Here is an 18,370-nt window from a genome sequence, read left to right on the forward strand (position 1 = left end):
TCCGTTTTAACCACAAATCTGCATTTACCCTACCATTAAAATGTTAATACAGCACTACTAATCAATGTAACATAATACAAATCCTATTCAATTTAATACTTGCAAAAGCCAACCATAAAATATGCATTTTTCACAGAGGACATCCCGAGGCTGCTGCAGGGACAGCGATGTCACCGCTGTGACGTCGTTGGGGACGGTGACATCATCAGGGACATCGCTGCTGGCACTTCTCCCCCCTCCCCTCCCCACGCGGGATTTGAGACAAATTCGGGGAATTTTCTGGGAATTTTCATTGCAATTGTCCCAAATGCTGATGGGAATTCCTGGGGTGACGTCACTGGGGACACTTGGGGACATTCTGAGGACGCTCTGGGGACACTGATGGGGGTGGCGGTGGGTCAGGGGCTGAATGAGCCCCTCGGTGCCTTGCAGCAGAGCCGGGTTATAAATGACAATAGAATAATTGGCTTTTGAAATTCTGTATTGCCTTCTGCACATTGTTATTGAGCACGAGGATTTTGCTGTGGTACTTGATATTTATATTGATTACTGATAATTCCTTGCAGCTGCTCGCTGGTACAATAAAATCGATCTGTTTATGTGTGCAGCGAATAACAAATTTACTGCTAGAGTAATAAACAGATATTATATCATAGGCCTTAATATATTAAAAATAGATAAACATTAAATAGATCAATAATAAATACTGGAATAGAGACTATGCAATGTTAAAATGCTTTTGTGTGACTGACTCAGGTGTAAAACAATTCCAGTGTTTCCCACATCTGCGGACCAGCCTCACCAGGTGATACCAGTGACACAAAGCTCAGAAGAATTTATGAACTTATCAGGGGGCCTGAAACAACAGGGTGGAACCATGAGAAGAAATCAAAAATATTGACTTAATCTACAGAATGTTCTGCAGACAAGTCAGAGGTGAGACCCAAACACGAGTTCCTGGGACACCCAAACCTCCCGGGAGTGTTTGAATAATGTCAAAACTCAGGAGTGTGTTTGTGGCCCTGCAGTGGAACCGGATCCGGAGAACGAAGGGTTAAGTTGAGGGCGAGTTCTTTGGCCAGCCCCAAAACCCTTTTTTATCCCTGATTAAACTTTGTTTAGTAATCCCTTAGTGAACTTTGTTTCTCACACCCGGCTGGGATTTGGGGGGGCCGGGGGGGTCCCTGGACAGCCCCCGCTGCTGAGCACTGACCCCCCCTCACCGAGCACCGGGACCCCCCAAAAACCGCACCCGCACCCCTTCAGTGCCCCCGACCCCCCGAGCACCGGGCCCGGACCCCCCTTTGTGCCCCCCACCCATCACGGGGGTTCCGCCCCCTCCCCTTTGAACCCCCAGAGCCGCGGGACCCCCGGGAACAGCGCCGGGACCGGGGGGGCCCAGGGATGTGAGAATTGGATTCGTAAAGGATTCCCAAATCCTGGCAGAAAGCTCACACTGCCTTGGACTTGTCCATGCAAACTCTGAGATTTTATTGTGCCAGCGAGCAGCTGCAAGGAATTATCAATAATCAATATCAGTATAAGCACCTGAGCAAAATGCTGGGGTTCAATAGGAACCTGCAAAAGGCAATAGAGAAATGCCAAACCCAACAGAAAAAGCAGAAAAATGCAAAAGGCAGCAGGGGAATGCAAAAGCCTTCTGAGTGCTCTCAGAATGTCCCCAGGTGAGGCTGGTAACGTCATCCCAGAAACTCCCATCAGCATGTGGGACAATGCCGATGAAAATTCCCAGAAAATTCTCCGAATTGGTCTCAGATCCCGCGCAAGGAGGGGACTGGTGACGCCAGCGCTGCCCACCAGGATGTCACTGTCCCTGATGGCATCAGAGCGGTGCCATCGCTGCAGCAGCCTGGGGAGATCCTCCACGGCTTTTTGGCACCGCTGGGCCAGGGCGCGCCTGCTGGGGCCACCGGGGCCGCCGGAGCCACCACAGGGACTCAAGAGGAGGTCGTGGATGTCCCCAAGTGTCCCCAGCAGGTGATCCTTGCCCAGGCAGGCACTGGCATCCCACGGCTGCTCAAACTCGGCCACTTTGGCCACCAAGGCCTCAGGGACATCAGGGGACGCCTTCTTTGTCCCCTCCAGGATGGCCTCGATGTCCCCGAGCCGGCGCTGCAGCTCCTCGGGGAACCACCTGCCTCCTTCACACTCTTCCACCAAGCGCTCCAGCGGCCCCAGGGCCACCTGTGCCCAATGTCCCCTTCTGGTGGCCACCATGGCTTGGCTGCTGGCCACCACGGCCTCGTTGGTGGCCGCAGCCACCTGGGCCTTGTGGGTGGCCCTGCCGAGGCCCTCTTTTCCCTGCCCAGGGCCACCTTCAGCTGCTGGGCTGTGGCCACCAGGCTGCTCCCAGCTGTCCTCCTGCGGGTGGCCACGTTCTGCAGGTCCCCGGCCCGGATGGCAGCGATGGCCGCGTCCCAGCAGGCGTCGCGGAGCTCGGTGGCATCCCAGGCCAGCAGGGCCCGGCTGTCCTCGAGCCTGACCACCAACTCCTGCCAGGCCCAGCCCGCAGCTCTCACATTGGCCCAGGTGCCCCTGGGGTGGCCCCAAGTGTGGCCAGAGCCTGGCCCAGGGAGGGGACACCATGGTGGCCCAGGGAGGTGACACCGCCCTGCTCCAGGGTCTCATGGAGACTCCAGGTGAAGTTCCTCAGGTTCCCGTGCAGGGACTCTGGGGACATGAGCTGCTGCTCGTCCCTCTGTAACTTGGTCACGGTGGCTGCCACCTCACCCAGGGTGGCCACCACATTCACCAGTGACTCCAGCTGGTAAGGGGACACCTGGGGAGGAGACAGGGGAGGTGTCAGGGACCTGCTGGCACTTGTGGTCTCCTGCAGTGGCCTCTGAGTCCTCCCAGGGTCCCCTTTGTCCCCTCCCTGGAGGGCTCTGCTGTCCCCTCTGTTCCTTTGTCACCCCCTCATCCCCTCTGTCACACCCCTGCCACCCCCCACTGTCCCCTCTTCTTGCCCAGGGAGACTGAAACTGTGTCTGTGTCTCCCACAGTTTCTGCTCAGTCAGGCCTCAGATATCGGGCCCCTTTATCAGCTCCATTGCTTTACTCTCTGTTTTATTCCCCATATGGGGACACCAGGGCTCTGCCCAACGGGGGTCACTGGGGATCATCCAGCCCGGATCCTCCCATGGGGAATGGAGCTGCAGCAGTGCACCAAGCTCTTCCCTCACTCAAAGCTCTTCCCTCATTCAGGGCACTTACAGGGCTTCCCTTAGTGGCACCTCCGTTGGTGCTGGGTCAAGTTTGAGCTCCTGGTGAAGCTCTTCCCACACTTCCCACACTCGTAGGGCCTCTCCCCGGTGTGGATGCGCCGGTGCACGGTGAGGTCGGAGTTGTGCTTGAAGCCCTTCCCGCAGTCGGGGCAGCGGAAGGGCCTCTCCTCTGTGTGAATCCGCTCATGGAGGAGGAGATTGGAGCTGGTCCGAAACCTCTTCCCACACTGCGGACACTCGTAGGGCCTCTCCCCAGTGTGGATGCGCTGGTGTCTTCTCAGGTCTGAGCTCCACCCAAAGCTCTTCCCACATTCCAAGCACTCATAGGGCCGTTCTCCTGTGTGGATCACCTGGTGCACCATCAGGCCAGACCTGTCTTTGAAGCCCTTCCCACACTTCCCACACTCGTAGGGCCTCTCCCCAGTGTGGATGCGCCGGTGCACGGTGAGGCTGGAGTTGTGGTTGAAGCCCTCCCCGCAGTCGGGGCAGCGGAAGGGCCTCTCCTCTGTGTGACTCCGCTCATGTACGAGGAGATGGGAGCTGGTCCGAAACCTCTTCCCACACTCCCCACACTCGTAGGGCCTCTCCCCAGTGTGGATCCTCTGGTGATTAATCAGGTCGTAGCTCCGGCTGAAACCCTTCCCACATTCCAAGCACTTGTGGGACTTCTCCCTGCCATGAGGCTTCTCCACCAGCTCCAAGCTCCGTCTGGATCTCCGCCCGCCTTCCTGGCTCAGGGGGGCTCTTTCCTCCCTGCAGCTCCCTGGGCTGGGTTTGCAGCTCCTCCTCCTGCAGCATCTTCGGGGCTTTTTCTCCTCCTCCATCCAGCCACAGCCAGGGAATGAAAAATCCTGCTTTGACCGAAAAACAAAAGGAGAGCTCCTTAGACTGGAGGTGCCTACTTGCCCAAGTTCATCTCAGGAAATCATAGGGAATCTTGTGTCTGTAAGAACCTCTGAAACACCAAGATTCAGCCCAAAAATCCCACAAACTTCAAGGCACAGGACAAAAACTCCCCAAACATCACAAGTCAGCAAAAACCTCCTCCAAAATATAAAGATTCAGCTGCCACATAAAACCAAAGCACCAACATTTAGCCCAAGAAAACTTAGAAACACCAAGATTTACCCCCTGAAAATCTTGGATCCCCCTCCACAGTCACCTGCTGCATGTGGGGGGAGCAGCACTCCTGGGGCTGGGGGGAGGCTGCAGACACAGGGAGGGGTGGAACCTTCTGCTGCTCCCTCTTTCTGCTCCTTCTCCTCCTCTTCTTGTGTCTCTGCTCTTACTCACACTCCTCTTCCTCCTGCCATTCCTCCTTCGCCTGCACAATCCCACCCTCTCCTGCCACCTGCATCCTTTGACCATTCAGTTCCTCAAGCCTGCTTCTCCTTCCCTTCTCCTCCTGCCCCCAGGCCCAGCACCCACTGCCGGCTCCCTCTTCCCCCCAGCCCCACAGCATCCCAGCGCAGGGGCAGGGATGGAGCTGGGGCAGGTCGGGCTGGGGCAGCGCTGGGCTCTCGGCCGCTCCCGCCCGCACTCGGTCCCCACTGCAGCCGCTCCCGCCAGGACAGCGCGGGGGGGCCCGGCCTTGGCGCTGCCCCACTCCCACCTCCCCAAATTCCCCTCGCGGGGCCATGGGGCCGAGGGGGGGCGCAGGTGGGTCCAGGTGGGGAACGCGGGGAGCTGCGAGTCTGCCTGGCAACTGGTGAGTCATCAGCGCCGCGGGCTCTGATTGGCTGAGCTCGGCCCGAGCCCTGGGGCTGCAGCACAGAGGGGACACCCTGCTCCAGGGGGGATGTCCCACAAACGGGGGACCCCATGGAAGGAACAACAGGAAAGTGTCTTTACAAACAGATGCTCTGAAGCTGCTCGGAGATAGGGCCAAATAACTTTTATGTTAGGAAGTGACAGGAGAAGACATCGGTTTCAGAAAATTTTACTAATTGATGACACAGACTGCTGCTCAGCCAAGGTTCTGCTCTATTCATGAACTTCCAGAAGAACAAGACTTAACAGAGCCATGAATATCGTTTGCTATATGAAAGCATGGAGTATATCAAGGTGGGTATGTAATAGGTGGATTGGGAAGTCTGTACCTCCCAAGTACTTCAGCCAATGGGGAAAGCAGAGGGAGATGTGGCCAGGAGAATTAGGATGAAAAGGAAGCTGTGTCCTCAAACAATTGGAGAGATCCCATGAGGACGGTCCCCTAGTCTTTCCCATTTTTAAGAAATAAATTATTTTACAAGATTCGTCTCTCTGCTCTGTGGACAGAATCCTCTGCTGATGTCAGTTTTTCTGCACACCCCGGGGCTCATCCCGAATTCCTTCCACCCTCCGGGGCAGTGGGCAGGAAGTGCAGCTGAAGGTGCCTCACCAGCTTTGGGTGATCGGCTCCCTTGGCTGGCGGCAGCACCGGGGATTGATTGGGGACCCGGGAGTGACCAGGAGACAGACCAGTGACACATCAGGGGGTCTGTGAAGAGTCAGCAGGGAGAGAGCACTGAAAATCTCATCAGTGAGTGCCCTGGGATCCTCGGGGAGTGAACATGGCAGGGCACCCATGGAGGGGAGAAAAGGGAAAGCCAGGGAGGGTCCTGGCCAAAGGGATGATTATCGCAAAATGTCTCTGAAGGGTCCCCTGGGAGAATGTTGAGGTAGTTTGCACATTTCCCCAGAGGTAATTAAGGACATGGACACCCAGGGGGGCAATAAGGGAAGGGGAGAAGGGATTTGGACAACAGGGGATGGATGGGGTTGGTGTGCTGGGAAGGGATCGGGTGAAGAGGAGTGTGCAGGAATATGGTTCAGGCAAGAAGCAGCAGGAGGAATCTGTGTGGTAAGAAAAAGGATGACAGAAAAGAGGAGAAAGAGAAAAATACAGAGGACTGAAATGTTTTTCAACAGGGTCTTATCCTCACATTTGCCAGCTGATCCAGATCCTTTCCATCCCCGGTTTCCAGGAGAGGAAAAGCAGGAGGTCAGGATGCCAGGGGTTTCTCTGCGCTGGCAGCGGCAGCACCGGGCGCAGAGGTGCGGCACCGGGAGCACGGGCTGGGGCCTGTGGGGAGCTGCGGGGCCGGGCCGGGGCTGTGGGGCAGCCGGGGCTCAGCGCCGGGCGCTGCCTGACCCCACCAGCCCCGGGCAGGGCCGGCAGTGGCCCCCGGCCCCCAGGAGGCTGCGGGACGCCCCGGCCGCTGCCCGGCCCCGGGGAGCTGCCGGCCCTGCCCGCCGGGGGGGCCGCCTTTGGACACTGCGGCAGGACAGGCACCGGCTCTGCCACACGGGCTGGGCAGGGACCCTGAGCACAACGGGGAAAACAAAGGAACAGCTGGGAAATGCAGAGTGCACATGGAAGGATCAGGATTTGCTGTTCAGGATTTGCTTTGGGTCCCTGCAGAAAGGAAAGGTTTTGCAGAAAGCTCAGCAGCTCTCAGAGGATGAGCACCCACAGGCAGTGACCGGGGCTGCAGGAGTGGCACAAGAAGGCCCTGCAGCACTTGGGCACAAAGGCACAGCAGCTGAAGGCAAGAAGGGATGAGCAAAAGGCCAAGCTGAAGGCAAAGGCCATGGCAGAGTTCCCACAGCCCCTGAGGGATCAACCCCAGGGCCCAAGGGGGCCCCAGCACCCAGGGCATGACGGGGTCGGCCACAAGCACCTGGCAGAGGCATTGCCCTCCTGGCCAGGGCAGAGCCCACCCAAACAGCCCCTGGGAAGGAGTCAGGGCTCCAGCTGCAGCCCACAAGGACACTGCAAGCACAGACAGCAGCACCCTCAGCAGCAGCAAGTCCACCCCTGCATGGACATGGATTGTCAGGGCTCTCTGAGCTCCCATCCCACCGGGGACCCACCACACTGGAGCCCTGCAGAACATTCAGGCTGGGTCTGCATCCAGAGGAGGCCTCTCCTGATGGACACAGGGGCCTCTCCATCCACTCGGAATCTTACACCTAAGGGGGGAAAATTGTAAAGGAATGTTTAATTATTAAGGGAATAGATGCGAAAGCTGAGCTGGTATCATTTGTTTAATCACTATTAGGAGCTGTGAGGGATAGGTTTGAAATAAACTAATTTATTTCTCTTCCTACTGTCATTTTTATGAACCAGGAAGGAATTTGATGGTGGCATTTTAATATTGTAAAAGGTGATACAGAGGCTACTGCTGCTGTACCTTTGTGTCAAATGTCTGGCAAGGCCTGTGCTGAAGGGAACCCAGAGGTGTGGGCAGCCCCAGGGGGAAAATTTGATGTGGAGCCTCTCCACATTACTTGGAAGCAACCAGGACAAGTGGTGTCTAAAAGCAACACCCTGTTCCAGGGGAGGGAAGGAAGGGCTCACAGCCTGGTATGGAGTCCCTGCTAAAGGCAGGGCTCTTGGAGCCAGGGATGTCTTCCCTCAGCACTCCTATCCTGCCAGTCAGGGAATCAGATGGCTCCAATGAGGAGGACAAGGAGAAGTGGCAGACAAAGCCCCTGTGAAATAGCTCAATTTGCAATCTAAAAAATACCTTTTGAGTATCTGAAAAAGAAGTGCTAATGATGCAGAAAGAGGTTAAATATTTGGTAAACACTGGGACTGAAGATTCCGGGTAGATTGACCCAGAGAGAGTCTGGGCAATCTCAGAAGTAACATTTCCCAGGACCAAAAAGGAGCTGAGACAATACTGAGGATTAACAGGGAATTACACAGCCCGGATTGAGGATTCTCTTCCCAGCCAGGACATTGTAGGAATTTTTAACATCACACAGCCTCCATGCTGTGGTATGGACAGGAGAAAGTGAGCAAAACTTGGGAAAATGAAGAACCAAAAATATTGATGTCTCAGCTGGGGCTCTTCCAGACTCAGAAAAGAAATTGGAATTGCAGGTGAATGTTCAACAGGGCCATGCCAAAGGAATTCTTGGGCCAAAATGTTTCACCCAGTGGCCAAAGTGGCCTCATTGTCTGCAGAATTGTGCAGCCACAGCTTCACCGGGAACCGAGGCCCAAAACCTGTTGACAACAGATCTCCAACTGTTCCAGTCTGCCATCAAGTTCAAGCTTTGATAACCAAAAGAGCCTCGCAACAGATGAGCAGTGCTCGGTTATTACAGTGTGAAACTTGTGCAGTGGCACAGGAGGGTTCAGAACTGAGGACAGGGGAAGGGTTTAACCCAGCCTCCTGTTTGAACAGCCCACAGAGGGGCTGGGAAGAAACCCAGCACTGCATTCAAGTGACACAGCTCCAGACCCAGCCTGGGGGAGATTCAGGAGACATTGCCTGGCCTGAGGCAGAAAATGTCTTTGTGGATGGCTCTTCAAGGGCAGCAGAAGGGAAAAGAGTTCCAAGACAAGCTGTTATTGAGGAAAGGGAATCAGACAAAGCGCAGGTTACCCCCCATGGTCAGCTCAACCAGCACAGCTGTGTGTGCTTGTAAGAGCCTGGCACTGAAATGCCCTGAGCAGGAAGGCTTCAATATCTTCTGGTGACACCATCTCACCTAACAGTGGGGCAAAAGCAATTCTGATTGCTCAGCAACCACTGGATCACTTATTAAGGTATTTTTATAAGACATAATTCCAATAAAAGGGATTGTGGAAGCAACAGACTCAGAGAGCAGAACTCATTTGACAGGAAAGATCCTCCAGGGGGTTATGGCAGCTTTAGGAATACAATGGGACCTCCATACCCCTGGCAACCCCAGAGCTCAGGCTGAGTACAAAAAATGAATGGGGAAAGAAAGAAACACCTTTGGAAGCTGGGGATAGAAACCAAGATGCCATGGGTACGGCTTTTGCCATTGGCTTGGGCAAGAAGAAGAGCCAGACCCAAGGCAGATATTCAATTATTTCCCCTTGCAATTGATATCAGGAATTCCTTACCCTGGGAATTCTCCACCTAGTGCAGGGTGGAGATAAGGGATGCACATTTAAAGCAGTCTGTGGCCAGAATCCTGTCTCTGGTGCAATCTCTCCCCCAGGAAGCTGGGCTGGCACAGAGCCTGCCTTGGCACTTTGCTGTTGCCAACATCCAAGCAGGACATGGGCTCTCCCTAAGGAGTGCAAAGCAGCACCACTGGTGGCCAAGTGGCGTGGCCCATGCCAAGGGGCCCCGAGGCCAGAAACAGCCGCCAGCACAGCTGAACACGGGGGGACCCCTCAGCCTGGGCTCCAGGTCTCTGCAGCCCCGGAGATTTGCACTTCCCGCCTGCAGCAGGAGGATGGGAGGCCCCCCTGAGCCTGCACTGAAGGCAGCGCAGCAGCAGCCAGGGCTCCACAGCGGGGCAAGGCCCTGGGCCTGCCCACACCTCCTCTGCTGAAATCCTCGGCCTGGCCACCCTCCTTGGGCAGCTCCAGCCACCGGGGCCAGCCCTTGCTGCCACTGCTGCAGCTTCAGTGCTCTCTGGGCCTGCACTGCCACAGCTGCTGGGGAGACACCGGGACAATTCCACTCTGGCTCTCACTCACACTCACACACTGCCCTGCCTGCCAGTGCATCCATGGAAAATAGACCAGCTCATAGACTTGAACATTGTTAACCTTTGATTTCTCTACTCAGGCTTGCTTTGCCTTGGCCTTGGGGAAACAAATGTTAAAGGTTTTGTTAAGGGATGTTACACCACTCAGTGGAGATGAGTTTAACATCTCAACACACTGGGAATGGCCCAAAAGATACCCACAAAGATAACGACCAGCAGCAAAACATCAACCCCAGCAGCAAACAGCAACCAACACCTACCCCAGACACTGCCCCCGGCAGGGCTGCAGACACCTGGTCTGCAAAAGGCTGAGAAGGAAATCCAGAACTTCCCACCTCATTAACAGCACAAGCAAAGAAATCCGGGTCCAACAGGAAACCAAATACTAAAAACTGCACAACTTGAAACTACAGAACATTAAACCAATGCATTTAGACTGTATCCAGTTTGGGAAAAATAGACTAAAACCCACATGTCATGGAACAATTTTCTTTGCACACCCGGGCTGTGGGGGGATGGAATGATTTCTGTTGCACATCCTGGCCAGAATCAAGGAATGCCTTGACTCTAACACTAAACCTATTGGTGGAGTTTTTCTTTTTCCTGCAGTTCCAATGCAAAGTTTAGAGAATTAGAGTATATTTTTCTAATAATCCCTCTTCTATATTGCCGGTTAGGTTTGGGTCAGAGATGTGAAAATGAATTTTTACTCCAAGGAGAAGTAGAAAAGAACTGAATTGCCTTGGAATTGTTTGAGTATGTTTCTGTAAGAGATACAAAAATTTTTTTCTGGGTTTTTCAACATTCACCTTTAGGCTGTACTTCACAAAAATAGAAGAGATTTAAAGGTCACCCTTTAAGTCACAAATATTAAATGGATCATTTGAAGGGGAAAAAAAAAAAAAGCAGCAGGTTGTGGGGGGGGCACATGTGAGGCTGCTGAAGCTCCTCTGGAAGAGAAGCTGCATTCCAGGCACCCAGAAGGAACTTCAGAAATGCAAATTAACACTGCTGGGGAAAAGTGGGGACAATGTACCTGGCTCTTCTTGCCTGAGGCAGGAATTGGCTGATTCCCTCTGCCCCTCACCCCAAGCTCTGCCTGCTTGCACAGATGGAATTTGCACAGCTGAAGGCAGAGCCCATGCTGAGGATCTCTGACTCTGCAACAGAAACGGCTGAAGCTGCAAAGGGAAACAGCAAATGGAGAATGTTGGGAAAACTTCACTAAAATAAGGGGGGGGATCATCCCTCTGCCCACTCCAACATCTGCTGTCACTGTCTGTGCTGTACAGGGTGTATCAGAGCACTGGGGATTTTGCTATAACAAGTTCAAGGAAATCAGTTGGAATTCAACTATTTGATAATGTAATTAGAAAAAAGCAATCAATTGACACAGCCCCGGATGGAGGGAACACACAAAAATGGGCAAAAGAATTAAAGGACCATCAGAACAAATCCTACAACACCATGGACCAGCCCCTGGGACCCGAATCAATTAATATCAGGACACAGAGAACCCATTTATTATTTCAATGGCATCATTAGATTACAAGCTATCCTCGGAATAAGAACCAACCAGACAGCTCCAGCTCCTGACCTTCCTGCCGACCAAGCCACTAAAATGAGGAACACAACATTTCACCAAAGGATGGGATCAGATTATCTGTGAGCAGAAAAAACAGGAGTCTGGGGGAAACAAAGTGGCTCAAACTGCAGTCGGCAAAGACATGACAAGAGAAAACTGCTAAAAAAGATAACAAAGGAAATAGGAGAGCACTTTATGTATTGGTCCAAACATGGAAAGGATGGGAATGGGACACGGTTCCCCGGTTCCCCAGCAGACCAGGGGTCAAACGAATGCTGCTTCTCCTCTTCTGTGCTGCAGCAACTCTCATCTTTTTACCATGCTCCACACCTTGGCAGTGCAGCTCATCCAGCAGCTGAGCCAGGGCATGCAGGTGGCAGCCAGGCCTCCTGATCCACAAACGGCTACAAAAGGACAGGGAATGAGGGCACCGAGAATAATCCCAAAACCAAAGAGGACCCGGGAAGAACAAAACAGAGTCAAGGAGTGAATCTGCCTGGAGATAGGGCCAGGCACTTGTAGATAAGGGGAGAAACCATCAGGTCCAATAAATGTTTCAAATAGACACAGACAGCTGCTCAAAGTGCCGCTACATTCCCGAACTTCGAGGAGAAGAACAAAGACTTAACAGAGCCATGAATATCGGCTGTTCTACAAAAGGAGGGTGCACATTAACGAGGACAGGCTCCAGGCGCATCGGGAAGTCGGAACCTTCCAAGGAACTCAGCCGGTGGGCAAAGGCAGAGGGAGATGCGGCCGGGAAAATGAGGATAAAAAGGAGGCTGCGGACTACAGCCACGGCAGAGAGCGCACGGCAAATGCCCCACGGCCTCTGCCCCTGCTCGGCAATAAAGTCACTTTGACAGGACTCCTCGCTCTCCGCCGGGCACACGAACCTCCGGCGACGGGAATTTCCCCGCCCGCTCCCGGCCGCGGGGCAGCCCCTCTGTCCTACCCACAGCAGCCGGGCCGAGCCAGCGCTGCTCCGGCAGCGGCTCCTGCCCGGCCCCGGCGGGAAGGAGACCGCGGGCAGCCGCTCCCGCAGCGCCCTCAGCCCGGGGCCGGCACGGGCCGGACACGGCACCGGCGAGCCGCCGGAGCCCCCTGCCGCCCCCTCCGCCCGCAGCCGGCCCCGAGCCCCCGCAGAGCCCAGCGCGGCTCCCACCTGCGCCGGGGCCGCCTCCGAGCTCCGCCGCCGCCGCCTCACCGCGCTCCGGCCGCTGCCGCCGCTGCCGGGCCCGCACAGCCGCTCGGCCAATGGCGGCGCTGCGCGGCCACGGCCGCCCTCAGCCCGCCGCCGGGGCCGCGCCGCGCCCCGCTCCCACCAATCAGCGCGCCGCAACCGCGACTGACGGCACCGGCGGCCAATGGCAGCGAGCTCGGGGCGGGCTCTGCGCACGGCCCCGCCTCGTCCCGCGCTCTCGGCGCCCCCGGGCTGCGTGAGGGGAAAGCCGGAGATGAGGAACAGCCCCGGCACGGGCCCGGGCCCGAGCCGGGATTGAGCTGCCCACACAAACAAACTTCTCCGCGCCTCCCGCCACGGCTTTCCCGGCCCTGCACCCCCCGTGCCTCCGCCTCTGCGGGAAGCCCAGGAGCCTCACTTCTCCTGCCCCTCGTTAGCGCGTCAGTGCTTCGCTTTGATTTCCCCCAAAAAGGGAAACCTGCCCGAAGCCCTGTGGGTGGGTGGGGCAGGGGAGAGATTTCTGGCGGAAAACTCCAAAGACTCGGAGCAGGAGAAGGAGAAGTCAGTGCAGAGCCTTAAATGCAGCTTTCCCCACGCCTCCCTGCTCCCAGCTGCACCTCCTCCCCCGGCAGGGCAGGAGACAGGGAATGGGGCCATGCTCAGCTCATCCCCCGGGGCTTCTCCCTCTGCTCAGGGACAGGAGTCGTTCCCTGCTGCACCCTGCGCTCTCTCCCGGCCGAGACTTCTCCAGGAACTTCTCGGAGCGGAGTCCATCCCCTGGGCACAGCCCCCTCCGAGTGCTGCAGCGTGGGTCACTGTGCCACGGGCTCAGTCCTGCCAAGACAGGCTGCTCCAGCGGGGCCCCTCTGCCCGCGGGCTCACAGCCTCCTCTCAGGCATCGCCGAGCTCCAGCCCGGCTCCTGCAGGGGCTGCAGGGGATCTCTGCATCCCCATGGACCTGCAGGGGATCTCTGCATCCCCATGGACCTGCAGGGGATCTCTGCATCCCCATGGACCTGCAGGGGATCTCTGCATCCCCATGGATCTGCAGGTGGGTCTCTGCAGCCCCATGGATCTGCCGGTGGGTCTCTGCAGCCCCATTCTAATATATGTTGTGGAATAATTCGTTCTTATGTAAAATATACATCAAGTCAGTTGTGCTTGTACAAAAAGATTCTTAAAGTTTTAAATGACCAGTGGCTGCAGCCGGGGTGGAGAAACCACAGTTGGCAGAGAAAGAAAGACTTAATTTAGAAATGAAAAAAGGTGGCTTTGTGCAGAGATGGGTCCTTTCCGGGGAAAATCCAGCAGACACCCAACATGAAGAATGCATATATGTTAGTTTAATTAGTAGTGCTGTATTAACATTTTAATAGCATGGTAAATGTAGTTTCATAGTTAAAATTAAGCTTTAGTAGTTAAAACATAAAATATCTATGTGGCTTTTCTTTTAAGGCATGAGATACTCGCTTTGAGGTAACCATCACAGAACACCTAAGTCTTCCAGTGAATAGGAAATTATGGCTTTCTTATCAGAAGAAGCAAATTTCTTCATCCCTTGCTCAGACTCAAAGACGCCATGGAGATTAAAGGAAACACTTGTCATAGAACAGTCAGAGTGTCTTGTTTTAAATAGAATGTATGCATAATCATGAAAGATATATGAATATACAATAGTGTAATTTTAAGGGTGATCCCTTTGTTCACAAAGTATGCATGTTGTGGCTTAAGTTCCCAAGAGCATCCAGACATCCTTAAGTCTTTTGTTTTTATTGTGTTTAATTGTCCTAACTCTAAATTTTTATCACTCTAATTGTATTAGTATTTTAATAACTATGTTATTATTATTAAAATTTTCAAGGCCAAGTGATTGGCGTTTTTCACAACTATGGTGGCAAAGATGGTTTCTAACACCTCTCTGCCGGGGCCTGAGGAGAGTCAGGGTGAGGAAGACGGGTCCTGCCCTATTTAGGCAGCCTCGCTCTGTTCCCCTGGTGTGTGACCACAGACACAGGTTATGATCCATGGGCAAAAGGAGACAATAAAACAAAGAAAAGGGAAAGGATTCCCTAAACCCTTGGTAATTAGCCCCTGAGACTAAAGTGTACACGAAGAACCAAGACCCAAGGACAAAGGACAGGTGAGTATTTGTTGGGATGGGGTGGATAAGGGGGGAATGAGTGATTGCTGCAGTCTCTCATGCTGTGTTTTGTCTTTTTCGTGAGAAAAGCGGCCAGTAAAGAGACCAAGGGAGTGATAAAAAAGAGAGAATCCCCCCCACCCCGGGGAAACTGGGACTGGGTCTTAGGGAAGAAGTGGAACCTCGTGGAGAGAAGCCAAAAGTTTTCCTGGCAGTGGAAAAACAGGTGGAAAAAAATTTGAAAAAAAAAAGAAAAAATAAGGGGCCCCAAAAAATTCTGCTGGATTGAGGGATAAGTGTGCCCAAGAGCATCCAGGATTAAACCTGCTGGGTTGAGGGATTTGCATTCCAAGAGCACCCAGGGTTGCCAGATTGAGGATATGCCCACGGGGATCTGGGGTTGGACAACAGTAACATTAACACCTAAAATTCTGCTGGGTTGAGAGACATCCAGGATTAAACATGCTGGGTTGATGGATTAACATTCCATGAGCACTCAGGATGTAGATATGTAATGTAGACTGTTTGAAAGTGAAAGGTATCTTCTTGTTGTATGTGAGAGTGAGTGAAAAATAAAAGTGAGTAAATGTAGATTAATGGAAGTGTATATAATGTAGATTGTTTATTTTGAGCTTTACTTTATCTCCTTGGAGGGAGGTGGATTGTGTTGAATGATATTGTGAGAGAAAGGACTTTTTGAGTAGTTGAAAGAAGGTGGTATTCAGGTTGTTAGAGAAAGTGGGAAACAGAGGCAGAGGACTTGTGAAGAAACGTGAGGAATGGACTATCACATCTAAACTGGTGACACCAAATTGACTTTCAACCAGGACTGGGTGGTAATGGTTTGGGAAGACCCAAATGATCCAAGGCAGGTACAAAGAATAACACCTAACTGAGAAATAAGGCAAAGCTTGCATCACTGGTTCTAAGCCCTGCCTGAATAAGCCCTGAGACGCCTCCGACACCTCCTTGGCAGAGGAACACTGCCACTTCAAACAGGAGGATCGGGAGTGTTTGAGTCAAAGAGTTCTTATAGTCTGGCCTTAGCCTGTGACTTGTACAGGGAAGAAAGGAAATTGCCATCAGTGCTATACTGTATACTTTATGTGATTCATCCCAATACTGGACACGCCAGCTGGGTGACAAGTGAATGTTCAAATTATGGGAATAATTGGTGTTGTATCTCACAAAATCTATGTTCTCGTTGCAAGAGGTATCAGTACTGAATCAATTCCCAATACAGATAGAACTCAAAACAACTGAAGTAATAACTCTGTTTTGTGGATGGGAATTATTAGTGCCTGTTGACTGAGAGATACCTGAGGAACAATGTGAAACCACAGTTAAGGAGTGTCAAAAAGGACTTGCCTAAAAATATCAGTAAAAAGGAGTGACAAGGGAAACAGAGGGCAAGCCTGGGTTGAGCACTGTACTCACCAGGGAGAAGATCACACGTACCTGCTGTGGGCAGCAACCCCACAGGCAGGGGAGGTGGGGGTATAAGCCATGCCAGACCTCTGTCATTCCTGTTTCTGTCTCTCATTTGTTGTCTTTTCCCTTCTGAGATAGCAGCAAGATCGTGTCACAAATGTTACAGAAAGTATTACACGGAAAGAACCCAAAGTTCCTTTTTGTCACACACACCCATGTCAACAGCCACAGACCCACCCAAATTGAGTACCTGCAGGCAAAATGGGGAAAAATATTGGATTACAAGGAAATTAGGAAAATGTGATAATAGATGGGGCATCGAATGTCTGAAAGGAGAGAGATGGATTTGCTTTACATTTGATCTTAGAGATATAGTCCAAGATTTGGTATAAAGACAATTAATAAACAAAAAGGTGAAACCAGCACAGCAATCTAGCTCTGTTTTGACTCCAAATTATATACTGCATCATATTATAGGCCTCCACGCTGTTATAGAGGAGATAACAAACAAAGCTGCTCAGGCACTGGAATTAATATCAAATCATAAAGGCCAAACAAAAACTGCAATGTATCAGAATAGGTTGGCTTTAGACCATTTATTGGCTAATGAAAGGGTGTTTGTGGAAAGTTTAATATATCAGATTGTTGAAAATAGATGACAACGGGGAGGTCATCCTAGAAAAAAACAACCCAGATACCAGACCAAAAATGGGAAAACAATGTTAAAAACTAACTAGTGGGGTAATGTATTGAGCATGGGATGGTGGAAGAAATGGGGATTCTTCGTTTTATGTATTATAACTGTTATAAATTAAAGTTTGTCTAGACAAATTAAATGAAAAAATAAAATATTTATTTTGCAATCAAATTCTACCTAGCCAGCCACAAGGAAAGAACAGAGCCGAGCCCGGGGTCGGCCCTGGGTGTGCAACAAAGAGGTCAGCCTCAGCAGAGGTTTTCCTCTAAGCCCACACACCTCCATCCTGGCACATGCAGGTTTTATAGGGAAAATTCTGCCTGAGGCCAAGATTTCAGCAATCAGTCTTTTCTTCCATCAAGAGTCTTTATGTTAATGAGATTTTCTTTTTTGGTGATGAGGGAGAACAATTCAGTGTCTGGAGTTTGTTGAATCCCTTGATGAAATTTACGGGAGGGAACGCTGCATTCACCTGTGTCTGCCCAAGGATTTCCATGATATCCATCTCGGGTCCTTCAGGCAAGGATCAGCACCGGGGGTTCCTGTATCTCCCCAGCCATGGCCCATCTCCTGGGGAGCCGCACCTTCTTACTTGTAAATCAGTTTCCAATATACACCCGGTCTCACCTGCGAGGGTCAGGGGGAATCCTAATACAAACGTGTAGAGTGTTAGAGTGTTCTAACAAATCTAACAAATATTCAATATCACATATATCATATTAGAATCGGCACCAATTATATCTGCTACATATAACAGTATGGTAAATGTAGCTTTGTAGATAAAATGAAGCTTTAGTAGTTAAAAAAGAAACTATGTATGTGTGTGTTGGGGGGGGGGGGGGGTTTAAGGAATGAGATACTCGCTTCAAGGAACACGCAAATTCTCCAGAGAAGAGCAATTTATGGTTTTCTTATTAGAAGAAGCTGATTTCTTCACACCTTGCTCAGACTCGAAGACCCCGTGGGAATTAAAGAAAGCAGTTGACATAAAACAGACAGAGTTTTTTGTTTCAAATAGAATGTATGCATAACCATGAAGGATATATGAATATGCAACAGTGTATTGTTTTAGGGTTGATTCCTTTATTCACAAGGTACATTCCTCTTGGCTTAAGTACCAGAGAGCATCTGGACCTCAGATATTCTTTCTTTTTTATTGTCTTGTAATTGTCTTAACTCTAAATTTTTATCAGTCTAATTCTATTCCTATTTTTTCCACCATTTTATTATTATTAAACTTTTAAAATTCTAAAAACCAAGTGATTGGCATTTTTCACAAATTCCTATCAGGAGACAGAGAAACAATTTATCATTTCAATGGCATCATTAGATTAAAAGCTGTCCTCGGAATAAGAACCAACCAGACAGCTCCAGCTCCTGACCTTCCTGCCGACCAAGCCACTGAAATGAGGAACACAACATTTCACATGGGGATGGGATCAGATTATCTGTGTGCAGGAAAAAAGCAGTTTGAGGAAAACTAAATGACTCAAACTGCTGCTGGCAAAGAGATGACATGGGGAAAGTGTTGAAAAAGATAATAAAGGAAATAGGAAAGCAGTTTCTGTATGGGTCTAAGCATGGAAAGGATGGGAATGAGACACGGTTTTCTGGCTCCCCGGCAGAC

General features: G+C 51.8%; 1 protein-coding gene across 1 annotated transcript in view; it reads right to left on the reverse strand.

Annotated features, from left to right (window-relative positions):
* Window positions 1-18,370, reverse strand: part of LOC144247624 (uncharacterized) — a 1,666,419-nt gene that overhangs the window by 314,367 nt on the left and 1,333,682 nt on the right. The window contains exon 16 of the mRNA XM_077788932.1: window positions 3,255-3,695. Within this exon, the coding sequence (XP_077645058.1) occupies window positions 3,255-3,695 (441 nt within the window). The remainder of the gene's footprint in view (window positions 1-3,254; window positions 3,696-18,370) is intronic.

This window comes from Lonchura striata, chromosome 29 (assembly GCF_046129695.1).
Source record: "Lonchura striata isolate bLonStr1 chromosome 29, bLonStr1.mat, whole genome shotgun sequence".
NCBI classification, from domain to species: Eukaryota; Metazoa; Chordata; class Aves; order Passeriformes; family Estrildidae; genus Lonchura; species Lonchura striata.